At 44.1% G+C, this 13,221-nt stretch overlaps 1 protein-coding gene across 7 annotated transcripts in view; it reads right to left on the reverse strand.

Annotated features, from left to right (window-relative positions):
* Nucleotides 1-13,221, reverse strand: part of QRICH1 (glutamine rich 1) — a 62,940-nt gene that overhangs the window by 33,491 nt on the left and 16,228 nt on the right. For all 7 annotated transcript variants that reach the window (XM_032289792.1, XM_032289795.1, XM_032289791.1 and 4 more), the window contains one exon: nucleotides 11,554-11,883. In XM_032289792.1, coding sequence (XP_032145683.1) covers nucleotides 11,554-11,862 — 309 coding nt within the window. In that variant the 5' untranslated portion in view covers nucleotides 11,863-11,883. The remainder of the gene's footprint in view (nucleotides 1-11,553; nucleotides 11,884-13,221) is intronic.

The raw sequence follows: 13,221 nt of genomic DNA on the forward strand, positions 1-13,221 counted from the left end.
ATAAAGCCATTACATGTTAACATAAATGTATAACATATATATATTTTTTTAATTTAGAGAGAGAGAGAGAAACAGGAGAAGGAGAGAGAAAGTAACAGCTAACTCTCACACTGAGTGTGAGAAAGAAAAGATGGAATCCAGGAGAGGAAAGACAGCTTCCACACTGAATGGAAGGGAATAGAGAGAGATGAAGTTTAGGAGGGGAAGACAGGCTTCCACAAAGGGAGTGTTCATGGAAGGGGACCCAAACATGGAGCCCCATAACATATTCTTAGGAAAAATAACTATTTGCCAAAATAAAAAAATTATAGTAAGAATTACATTGTTTTACATTTTTGCAAATTTTTTTTTTTAATGGAGATGGAGTGTCACTCTGTTGCCCAGGCTGGAGTACAATGCCAGGATCTCAGCTCACTCGGCTCACTGCAAGCTCTGCCTCCTGGGTTCAAGAGATTGTCCTATCTCAGCCTTCCAAGTAGCTGGGATTACAGGTGCATGCCACCATGCATGGCTAATTTTTTTTTTTTTTTTGAGAGGGAGTCTTGCCCTATCGCCAGGCTGGAGTGCAGTGGTGCAATCTCGGCTCACTGCAACCTCCGCCTCCTGGGTTCAAGCAATTCTTCCGTCTCAGCCTCCCGAGTAGCTGGGACCACAGGCACGTGCCACCATGCCCGGCTATTTTTTTGTATTTTTCGTAGAGATGGGGTTTCACCACGTTGGCCAGGATGGTCTCAATCTCTTGACCTCGTGATCCGCCCGCCTCGGCCTCCCACAGTGCTGGGATTACAGGCTTGAGCCACCGCGCCCGGCCACACAGTATGTTTTTAAACTATCACACGGCTTAAAAACAAAATGTCAAAAATCTGGTTACTATCACTGATTCAGAGCTCATATGCTTCATGCTTTACTGTATTTCTTAATTGATTTTTCTTTCTTTCTTTTTTTTTTTTTTTTTTTTTTTTTTTGAGACAAGAGTTTCACCCTGTCGCCCAGCCTGGAATGCAGTGGCACGATCTTGGCTCACTGCAACCTCCGCCTCACGGGTTCAAGCAATTCTCCTGCCTCAGCCTCCTGAGTAGCAGGGATTACCAGTGCCTGCCACCATGCCTGGCTAATTTTCATATTTTTAGTCCATATGAGTTTTCCCCACGTTGGCCAGGCTAGTCTCAAATTCCTGGTCTCAAGCTATCCGCCCACCTCAGCCTCCCAAAGTGCTGAGATTACAGGCATGAGCCACTATGCCTGGCCAATTTTTCTTTTTTTAAAGTGTTATTATTTGGTCAATTAATTGATTTTTCTTAGAAATCATTTATCAGCCCAAGTTCGGTGGCTCATGTCTGTAATCCCAACACTTTTGGAGGCTGAGCCGGGTGGATCACCTGAAGTCAGGAGTTCGAGACCAGCCCGACCCATATGATGAAACCCCATCTCTACTAAAAATACAAAAATTAGCCAGGTGTGGTAGCATTGGTAGCATTCAGGTGTAATCCCAGCGACTTGGGAGACTGAGGCAGGAGAATAGCCTGAACCTGGAGGCAGAGGTTGCAGTGAGCTGAGACTGCAGCACTGCACTGTATCCTTGGCGACAAAGACTCTGTCACCAAAAAAAAAAAAAAGAGAAATCACTTATCAGTGCTCAAGCTTCCCAAATAAACAATTAAATGGCTATTGTTAGCAGAAATACTAGGGAGTTACAACTTCCTAATCCACCTCATAAATGCGAGCATCTGTCTGTCACTCCAGAAATGAAAAAAAAAGTACAAATAATCTGATATCGCTTAATATCCAAAATAGCAAGAATTTAAAATTAAGGGCCGGGCACGATGGCACATGCCTGTATTCTCAGCACTTTGGGAGGCTGAGGCAGGTGGATCATGAGGTCAGGAGATCAAGACCACCCTGGCCAACATGGTGAAACCCTGCCTCTACTAAAAATAAAAAAAAAATTAGCGGGTTGTGGTGGTGCGTGCCTGTAATCCCAGCACTTTGGGAGGCTGATGTGGGCAGATCACGAGACTAGGAGTTCAAGACCAGCCTGGCCAAAGAGACTAGCCTGGCCAACATGGTGACACTTCACCTCTACTAAAAATACAAAAATTAGCCTGGCATGGTGACAGGGTCCTGTAATGCCAGCTACTCAGGAGGCTGAGGCAGGAGAACTGCTTGAACCTGGGAGGCGGAGGTTGCGGTGAGCCAAGATCACGCCATTGCACTCTAGTGTGGGCAACAGAGTGAGATTCTGACTCAAACAAATAAATTAACTAATTAATTAGCTGGCCGTGGTGGTGTGTGCCTGTAATCCCAGCTACTGGGGAGGCTGAGGAAGAATCACTTGAACCAGGGAGTCTGAGGCTGCAATGAGCCCAGATCACACTATTGTACTCCAGCCTGGTGACAGAGCGAGACTCCTTCCCCACCCAAAAAAAAAAAAGTATCATTCAGATATAATAACTGTCAACATCTTTTCCTAAAAAAAAGTATTAAACTTCACTTGAAATTAAAATGAAATAGGGAGCCAAGTGCTGTGGCTCACGCCTGTAATCCCAAATTAGGAGGCTATGGCAGGAGGGAAGATCACTTGAGGCCAGGAATTTGAGGCCAGCCTGGGCAACATAAGAAGACCCCCTGTCTCCACAAAAAGTAAAAATATTAGCCAGGTGTGGTGGAGCATGCCTGTAGTCCCAGCTACTCCAGAGGCTGAAATGGCAGGTCAGGATCATTTGCACCCAGGGGTTCACAGCTGCACTGAGCTATGATTGTGCCATTCCACTCTGTAGCATGTAGTCCCCACTACTCAGGAGGCTGAGGTGGGAAGATCCCTTAAGCATGCATGGGAAGTTGAGGTTGCAGGGAACCAAGATCACGCCACTGTACTCCAGCCTGGGTGACAGAGCAAGACTCTGTCTCAAAAAAATTTGAAAAAACAGTAAGTTGGGCATGGTAGCTGTAGTCCTAGTTACTCAGGAGGCTGAGGCAGGAAGATCACTTGAGCCCAGTAAGTCCAGACTGCAGTGTGCCGTGATCACGCCACTGCACTCCAGAGCCAAGTTTGGCTAAAATTTCTTTTATTTTTTTGAGATGGAGTTTCCATTCTGTTGCCCAGGCTAGCATGCAGTGGCACAATCTTGGCTCACTGCAATTTCCACCTCCTGGGAACACAGGCATGCACCATTATGCCTGGCTAATATTTTGTATTTTTGGTAGAGATAGGAATTTTGCCATGCTACCCAGGCTGGTCTCCAACTCCTGAGCTCAAGTAATCTACTCACCTTTGACCTCCCAAAATGCTGGGATTACAGGCGTGAGCAACCACACCTGGCCAATCTTGGCTAAAATATTATTTTAAATTTTCAGTAGAGAGGAATAAAACTACTCTTACAGATATCATATACCACAAACCATGTCTCATTAGCATTTAATAGTATTGGTCAGAAATTTGTGTTAAGACTTTTAGAGCTACTTGAGTAAGGCAAAAAGCCTCAAGTAGAAAATTATTTCCTAAAGAAAAATAGGAAGTTTCCTTCAATTACACTTTTAATTTACATTAATAGTTGATATCTGTGTGGGCAAGAGAACCACAAAAAGAACTTTTGAGACAAAGTATTGTTGCGTTCCACAGGATGAAGTGCAGTAGCCTCATCGTGGCACACTGCTGCCTCAAACTCTTGGGCTCAAGCGATCCTTCCAACTCAGTCTCCTCAGTAGCTAGGATTACAGGTGTGCTCCACTACACCTGGCTAATTTTATTTTTAGTAGAGACTGGTCTCACTATGTTGCCCAGGCTGGTACTGAACTCCTGAACTCAAAGGATCCTCCTGCCTCGGCTTCCCAAAGTGTTGAGATCACAGGCATGAGCCACTGTACCCAGTCTATGATTCTTACTCAAAGTAAGATTATCTAACAATTATCATCAAACTAACCTATCTTTAACTTGCTCATCATGCTAATGTTGGCTTTAAGTATACATATGTGTATGTGTGTGTGTTTTAAAGTCTCTAGTCAATTCCCAACCTTTAGGTCTAAAGCTACCCCAGGGGACTTCTACTCTGTGTATCCTCTACTTCTCGGCTTAGGGTACTCTTTTTTATTTTTTTGAGACAGAGTTTCGCTTTGTTGCCAGGTGCCAGACTGGAGTCCAGTGGTACAATCTTGGCTTACTGCAACCTCTGACTCCCAGGTTCAAGCAATTCGCCTGCCTCAGCCTCCCGAGTAGCTGGAACTACAGGCGCATGCCACCACACCCAGCTACTTTTTTATTTTTTTTTTAGTAGAGACCAGGTTTCACTATGTTGGCCAGGATAGTTTCCATCTCTTGACCTTGTGATCCGCCTGCCTCCGCCTCCCAAAGTGCTAGGATTACAGGAGTGGGCCACCGCACCTGGCCAGCTTAGGATACTCTTAAGAACTGCCCCACCTTCCCCAAAAGTTCTTTCCTATATGTATTTGTCACTGAAATTTTTTTTGATTTTTTTTTTTTTTTTTTTTTTTTTTGGAGACAGAGTTTCATTCTCATTGCTCAGTCTGAAGTGCAATGGCCAGATCTCAGCTCACTGCAATCTTGGCTTCCCAGGTTCAAGCAATTCTCCTGCCTTAGCATCCATGTAGCTGAGACTACAGGTGCCTGCCACCACACCTGGCTAATTTTTGTATTTTTATAGTAGAGACTGGGTTTCACCACGATGGCCAGGTGGTCCGCCCCCCTCGGCCTCCCAAGATACTATGATCACAAGCATGAGCCACCACACCTAGTCTTTCATCACCTAATCCTGTCTACATATTCTTTTATCAATTTCTTAGATTTAGTAGTTTTTAAATGGTATTCACTTTTTTTCCAGCACTCTTAGAAATGCTTTGTTGTTTCCGTTTTTTATAGGGACAGGGTCTTGCACTTTTGCCCGGGATGGAGTGCAGTGGTATGATCAAAGCTCACTGCAACTTTTAACTCCTGGGCCCAAGGAGTTCCTCAGCCTTCTGAGTAGCTGGGACTACAAGTACACACCACCATGCCCAACTTATTTTTGTGTAGAGATAAGGTTTCACCTTGTTTCCCAGCCTGGTCTAATCAGCTGGACTCACATCATCTATACACTTCAGCTTCCTAAATAGTTGGGATTATAGATGTGAGCCACGATGCCTGGCCTGGCCAGAATTCTTTATTTTTTAAAAGTGTCTTTTTAGTCACTTAGGGAAAACAGATATTCTTCTGATTCTGTCATACTGAATTTATCTCATGGATGTCTTATTATGTTTCTTCTTTAATTTACATAGCGTTTAGGGAGAAAGCCCATGTTAATACTGATCTCCATCAGTGGTTTGTTTGTTTTCTTTTTTTGAGACAGGGTCCACTCTGTCATGCAGGCTATAGTGCAGTGGCATGATCTCAACTCACTGCAGCCTCTGTCTCCCAGGTTCAAGCATCCATCAGTTTATCTTAAAGTCTCAAAAAACGCTCCAAACTTAAATCTCTAAACTCTTTAATTTTATGAGAAAGGAGGGCCAGCTGTTGTCGCTTGTGCCTATAATCCAAACACTTTGGGAGGTAGAGGTGGGTGGATCACTTGAACTCAGGAGTTCAAGACCAGCCTGGGGCCAGGTGTGATGCTCATGCCTGTAATCCCAGAACTCTGGGAGTCTAAGGCAGGTGGATCGCTTGAGGTCAGGAGTTCAATCCAAGTCTGGCCAACATGGTGAAACCCCATCTCTACTAAAAAAATTTATGAAAATTAGCCAGGTATAGCGGCACACACCTACAGTCCCAGCTACTCAGGACGGTAACATGGGAGAATCACTTGAATCCAGAAGGTGGAGATTTCAGTGAGTCGAGGTCATGCCACTGAACTCCAGCCTGGGAGACAGAGTGAGTCTCTAACTCAAAGCTAATATTCATAAATTTAATTAAAGAAAGAAAGAAAACAAAACAAAATCAGTTTGGGAAACACAGCAAAACTTTTTCTTTACAAAAAAAACAAAACAAAACAAAAATTAGCCAGGCATAGTGCCATGCACCTGTAGTCCCAGTTATTTGGGGGGATGAGGCAGGAGGATGCTTGAATCCAGGAGGACAAGGCTGAAGTAAGCTGTGTTCGTACCACTGCACTCCATCCTAGGTAACAGAGTGAGACCCTGTCTCAAAAATAATTAATTAATTTTAAAAAGGCCAAGTGAGGTGGCTCATGCCTGTAATCCCAACACTGGGAGGCCAAGGCAGGTGGATCACGAGGTCAGAAGTTCAAGAGCAGCTTGGCCAACATGGTCAAACTCCCGATTCTACTAAAAATACATAAATTAGCCGGGGGTGGTGGCAGGCACCTGTAATCCCAGCTACTCGGGAGTCTAAGGCAGGAGAATTGCTTCAACTTGAGAGGCAGAGGTTGCAGTGAGCCAAGATTGGGCCACTGCACTCCAGCCTGGGTGACAAAACAAGAATCTGTCTCTGAAAAAAAATTTTTTTAATTTTAAAAAATGAAAAAGCAAAGAAAGAAAGAGGAGGTCAAAACTATAAATAGCAGAATGATTTGAGCCAGAAAATCAGCCTTTTTTCCTTTTTTTTTTTTTTTTGAGACAGAGTCTCACTCCAGTCCCTTTCCCGTCCTCTTGATGTAAAAGGCTGGAGTGCAGTGGCACAATCACGGCTCACTGCAACCATGACCTCCCGGGTTCAGCTGATCCTCCCACTTCAGCCTCCTGAGTAGCTGGGACCACAGGAGCAAGCCACCGCACCTGGTTAATTTTTATACAGACAGGGTTTCGATATGTTGCCCAGGCTGGTATCAAACTCCTAGGCTCAAGGAATCCACTTACCTTAGCCTCCCAAAGTCCCAAAGTGCTAAGATTACAGGTTTGACCCACCATACCTGGGCCAGCTTTCTTACCTTTCTTGTGCTTTTTCTTCCTTACAAAGACAAAACAAGGCTTTTGCCTATAATCCCAGCATTTTGGGAGGCTGAGGTGGGCAGATCACTTAAGGTCAGCAGTTCGAGACCTGCCTGGCCAACATGGTGGAACCCCATTTCTACTAAAAGTACAAAATCAGGCCAGATGCAGTGGCTCATGCCTGTAATCCCAGCACTTTGGGAGGCCGAGGCAGCCGCATCACCTGAGGTTGGGAGTTTGAGACTAGCCTAACCAACATGGGGAAACCCCATCTCTACTAAAAATACAAAATTAGCCGGGCATGGTGGCAAACGTCTGTAATCCCTTCTACTCTGGAGGCTGAGGCAAGAGAATCACTTGTACCTGGGAGGTGAACGTTGCAGTGAGCTGGGACCACGCCACTGCACTCCAGCCTGGTAACAACGCAAGACTCTGCCTAAACAACTCCTCTGCCAAAAAAAAAAAACTCAGCTTGGGCAACATGGTAAAATTCCATCTCTATCAAAAAACAAAAAAATTAGCCAGGCATTGGTGGTATGCCTGTGGTAGTCCTATCTACTTGGGAGGCTGAGGGGGGGGATGGTTTAGGCCTAGGAGGCAGAGGTTGCAGTGAGCTGAGATTGTACCACTGCATTCCAACCTAGGTGACAGAATGAGACCCTGCCTCAAAAAAAAAAAAATTATCTCTCCATATGCCAGATGCTTTCTTCTCTATTATCTTATTTGGCCTCATTAAATGGTATTATCCCTATTTAACTGATGAAAGATTGAGCTCATGCCAAAAATTAAGTGGTCAAATTCAAATTTAAACCCAGTATTAAAGCTTCAGAGGCTACGTCCTTCCAATTTATTCACCTGCATTTCTGAGGGGCTACAGTGAAACCTATGTCAGTTGGGAACAGTGACTCATGCCTATAATCCCAGCACTTTGAGAGGCTGAGCCAGGAGGATTGCTGGAGATCAAGAGTTCAACACCAGCCTTAGCAATATGGCGAGAACCCATCTCTACCAAAAATGAAAAAATTAGCTGAGCATGGTGGCAAGCACCTGTAGTCCTAATTACTCGGGAGGCTGAGGCAGGAGGTTCACTTGAACCCAAAAGGTAGAGGCTGCAGTGAGCCATGATCATGCCACTGTACTCAAGCCTGGGCAAGAGTGAGATCCTGTCTCTAAAAAAGAAAAACAAAAAATGAAGGAAAAGAAAACTTCTGTCTCACCAGGCACACCTCTCCATACTCCTGCCTCTCCAGCATGTTCCAGTCCCTTTCCTATCAGTGTAAAAATTATCCAGAATAAAACAAAATTCAACCATAATAGACAGTAGCAAGAAAATTCCATTTGCAACTGGAGAAGCCTGTTGTCTCACATAAAGACCTCGAAAGAGGAAAACTTCAGCCAGCCGTGGTGGCTCAAGCCTGTCATCATTGCACTTTGTGAGGTCGAGGCAGGGGAATCACCTGAGGTTGAGAGTTCAAGACCAACCTGACCAACATGGGGAAACCCCATCTTTACTAAAATAACAAAAGTAGCCAGGTATGGTGGTGCATACGTGTAATCCCAGCTACTCCAAAGGCTGAAGACAGCAGAATCGCTTGAACCCAGGAGGCAGAGGTTGCAGTGAGCCAAGATTGTGCCACTGTACTTCAGCCTGGGCAACAAGAGCAAAACTCCATCTCAAAAAAACAAAAAACAAAAATTAGCCAGGCATGGTAGCAGGCGCCTAAAATCCCCTTACTCAGGAGGCTGAGGCAGGAGAATCACTTGAACCCAGGAGGCGGAGGTTGCAGTGAGCCAAGATCATACCACTGCACTCCAGTCTGGGTGACAATGGGACTGCACCTCAAAGAAAAAAAAAAAAAGGGAAAATTTTTCCCTTTTCAGCAAATGTACTAGTGTCTCCTCTTTCATAAAGCTTCTCATCAATTAGGATTATATTTCTGTGGCTTACAATTTTTATTTTTGAGAAAGGATGTCACTCTGTCACCCAGACTGGAGTGCAGTGGTACAATCTCAGCTGACTGCAACTTCCCCCTCCCAGGCTCAAGCAATTCTCCCACCTCAGCCTCCCAAGCAGCTAAGACCACAGGCCTGCATCACCATGCCCAGCTATTCTGTTCTATTTTTGGTAGAGACAGGGTTTCACCATGTTGTCCAAGCTGGTCTCAACCTCCCGGGCTCAAGCAATCCTCCCACCTCAGCTTCCCAAATAGCTGGGACTAAAAGTACATACCACCATGCCTGGGTAATTTTTTTTATTTTTTGTAGAGATGGGATTTTGCCATGTTGCCCAGGCTGGCCTCAAACTCCTGGGCTCAATCAACAATCCACCAGCCTTGGCATCCCAAAGTACTGGGATTACAGGTGTGAGTGAATGTGCTCGGTCATTTTATAGCTTCTATATGACAAACACAGAGCTAAAAATCTACAGGTGATCTGAGTCATGGAATCATATAACTTAATGAGGATCACTAAAATATACCAGCCTTTTTTTTTTTTTTTTGAGACGAATTTCACTCTTGTTGCTCAGGCTGGAGTGCAATGGCATGATCTTGGCTCACTGCAACCTCCACCTCTGGGTTCAAGCAATTCTCCTGCCTCAGCCTCCCAAGTAGCTGGAATTATAGGCATACACCACCACACCAGGCTAATTTTGTTTAGCGGAGATGGGGTTTCTCCATGTTGGTCAGGCTGGTTTTGAACTCTTGAACTCAGGTGATCCGCCTGTCTCGGCCTCCCAAAGTGCTGGGATTACAGGCGTGAGCCACCATGCCCGGCCAGCTTTTCCATTTTTAAATTAATTTCAAATGTCACACTATCAGTAATGAGCAAAGACCAGCCCTCCTGTGTTCTGTCTCTACTCAGCATGACACAAATAGAAAGGAAGCCTCAGTCACATGAACCAAAAGATCTCTAATTTCTAAACTATTCAACTCTCCAAAGCAAAAATCAAATATCTCTAGTCTTTTTAGTTTACAGTAATCTTGAAAATATTTTAAGGCCAGGCATAGTAGCTCATATTTGTAATCTCAGCCCTTTGGGAGGCCAACCCAGGAGAATACCTTGAGGCCAGGAGTTTAAGACTAGCCTGGGCAACACAGAAAGATGCCCTCATCTCTACAAAAAAAAAAAAAAAAAAAAAAAAAAAAAAATTTTTTTTTTTTTTAAATTAGCTGAACATGGTGGTGGTGCATGCCTACAGTCCCAGCCACTTGAGAGGATGAGGCTGGACAATCGCTTGAGCCTGGGAGGTCAAAGCTGCAGTGAGGAGTGATCATGCCACTGTACTCCAGCCTGGGTGACAGGGCAAGACCCTGTCTTAAAAAAAAAAAAAGGCTGGGCCTGGTGGCTCACACCTATAATACCAGCACTTTGGGAGGCTGAGGCAGGCAGATCTCTTGAGGTCAGGAGCTCAAGGCCAATACGGGGAAACCCAGTCTCTACTAAAAATTCAAAAAAATTAGCCAGGGGTAGAGGTGTACACCTGTAGTCTCAGCTACTCAGGAGGCTGAGGCATGAGAATGGCTTGAACTTGGGGGCTGGAGGTTGCAATGAGCCAAGATCACACCACTGCATTCAAGTTTGGGTGACGGAGTGAGACTGTCTCAAAAAAACAAAAACAAAAAACAAAAAACCCAGGTATGGCTGGGTATGGTGGCTCACACCTATAATCTCAGAACTTTGGGAAGACGAGGCAGGTAGATCTACTAAAAATACAAAAAACTGGTCGGGCACAGTGGCTCACAACTGTAATTCCAGCATTTTGGGAGGCTGAGGCGGACAGATCACGAGGTCAGGAGATCAAGACCATCCTGGCCAAAATGGTGAAACCCTGTCTCTACTAAACATACAAAAATCAGCTGGGCATAATGGCGTGTGCCTATAGTCCCAGCTACTCCGGAGGCTGAGGCAGAAGAATCACTTGAACCTGGGAGGTAGGGGTTGCAGTGAGCAGAGATCACACCACTGCACTCCAGCCTGGTGACAGGGTGAGACTCCGTCTCAAAAAGGAAAAAAAATATAAAAAATTAGCCAGTCATGGTGGCAGACACCTAGAATTCCAGCTACTCAGAAGCCTGGTGCAGGACAATCCAGCCAGGGCAACAATGCGAAACTCCATCTCAAAAACAAACAAACAAACAAACAAACAACCACCCAGGTACAATGACATGGCAGCACCACAGAGTGTTGACTGGCCTCGGAAAGCCAGTCCCCCACCATCAATGACATCACTGCCAGTAGGGTCATGTGCTGAAACCAGGTTCCAGTGCAGAGAGCCCCTGATCCTGGGAAAAGGGGTGCTGCAGGAAAGGTGGCTATCCCTAGCTCATCAGGCAAGGCATGTTGAGCCTGGCGCCAAACCATTCATAGACGACCTGCTTCTGGGTTGGGTAGCTAAGGTAGCTAAGCAGCTCCCTGGCTGCAGTCTGTTCAAATTAAAACTTTAATATTATTTTTTTTTAAAAAAAAAAAAAAAAAAAAAAAAAAAAAACTTGAAGAAAAAGGAAAGAAAAGAAAAAATTTTCAGTCCACACTAACTTTGAAAATCTTAGTGTTAAATAAAAAGTTTCAAAGAGTCCCCCTTAGAGAAAATAACCTGCGACATCCACATAGATGTGATGATCCCGCTAAATAAAACACTGAGAGCAAATAAAGTACATTAAACAGGCATTTCCCATATACCTGAACCTGTTGTGGCTGCTGAACCTGGATCTGCTGTTCTTGCTGGGTTTGTGGCTGAACACTGGTGGTGACTGGACAGGCAAGTTCAAGCAAAGACCCAGCCACTTCGGTGCTGTCTGTGTATATGCAGTTCGCACCCTGTTGGTACACCATGGTAGTGGTGGCTGTCTGCTGGAACTCCTGCAGGGCTTCTGGCCCCTTAGAAGCCAGTGAGTCCAGAAATTCCTTCATCCTGTGTTGCGGGACAGACCGTGCCTTTACTCGGATATACTCTTCAAAGGAGATGGTGTTCTCCAGGGAATTATTCATATTGCAGAGTCCTTAGGGTTCCTAGAAATAAACAGAAGTCAAAATTACATTATTGTTTTTAGCAGGAAATGCCCAGAAGCAATCACCCTTGCACAAGAGACGAATATATTCAGGGCAGCTGTATACATATAGAATCAAAAAATAAAGTTTTATTATACCACCTTATTTTTTCAGTTAATGGATGTTTGAAAACTACCATTAACATTTCTTAAATCAAACTATCACAATGAAAACAGAACAAACACAGGCTTCACAGTACTGGATGAAACAGGCTGAAAACACACTTCCCACCCAGCAGTAGCCCAATTCCATCTTTTCCACAGAGCCAACACTGGACAGTAAATGTCACATGCAAAACTGCTCTGTGACCATCACAGAGAGGACACCAAGCAAGGAGGAAGAAGCTAGGAGCAGGGATTCCTATTGATATGTTTTATTTCCAAGTATTTCCTACAGCAAAGATAAGTATGCCACCTAGTTGTGGCAAGACACAAGAGGCAGAGGATATGTTCTTCATCTCCCATGAAAAAAATACAAAAATCCTATTTGCCATATAATGCTCAAATTCTTTTGCAGCACAGCTTACTGGTTAAGAGCATAGACTCCGAAGCCGGACCACCTGGGTTCAAATCCCAACTTTATGTCTCCTTAATTACGTAACTCTAGAAAAGTCAACTAACCTTAGTTTTCTTGTCAGTAAAATGGGGATACAATAGCACTTACCTCACAGGTGACATGAGGATTAAATAGAGTACTTAGAAAATCACCTGACACATAGATAGCATTACATAAATGTAATTAATATTAAAATAACTTGAGGGAAAAAAGGTAAATAGTGCTTTAAATATCCAGGTCACTACCAAAATTAAGAAATAAAATCTACAAGTTTTTATCAGGTATTTATTTGCTTTAAAAATCAAGCTGCAGACGTAGACAGTTAACACTCATTACTTGAGGGACAAGTGTGCAATCTATGGACTGCTGACCCCTGTTGCTGCTACCTTTATACCATCCTCCCTTGATCAGCCCAACCTCCAGAACAAAAGTAGCAGGATGAAAGAGTAACAAAAACTAGTTAAAATTTTTGCCAAAAAGAACTCTCAGACAATTCTGAATGTCTGCATTTGTTCCCTTGAGCAATCAGGCAAGATATACTAAACTGCCCAGATGCTCTACCTTATGTTACAGATATAAAATGTGTGGGTAACCATCTCCTTTCTTCTACCTAGGATCTAAATTCTTGGCAGACAAGACTATGTCCTGGTTCTCTCCGAATAGCTCACCCATGGTAATTGCTTTATAGACACCTGTTGCATTTGAAATTCAATGTAGAACAGGAAGAATTATAACTTTTTATCA

This window comes from Sapajus apella, unplaced genomic scaffold (assembly GCF_009761245.1).
Source record: "Sapajus apella isolate SASKATOON/1434 unplaced genomic scaffold, GSC_monkey_1.0 scaffold23, whole genome shotgun sequence".
NCBI lineage: Eukaryota > Metazoa > Chordata > Mammalia > Primates > Cebidae > Sapajus > Sapajus apella.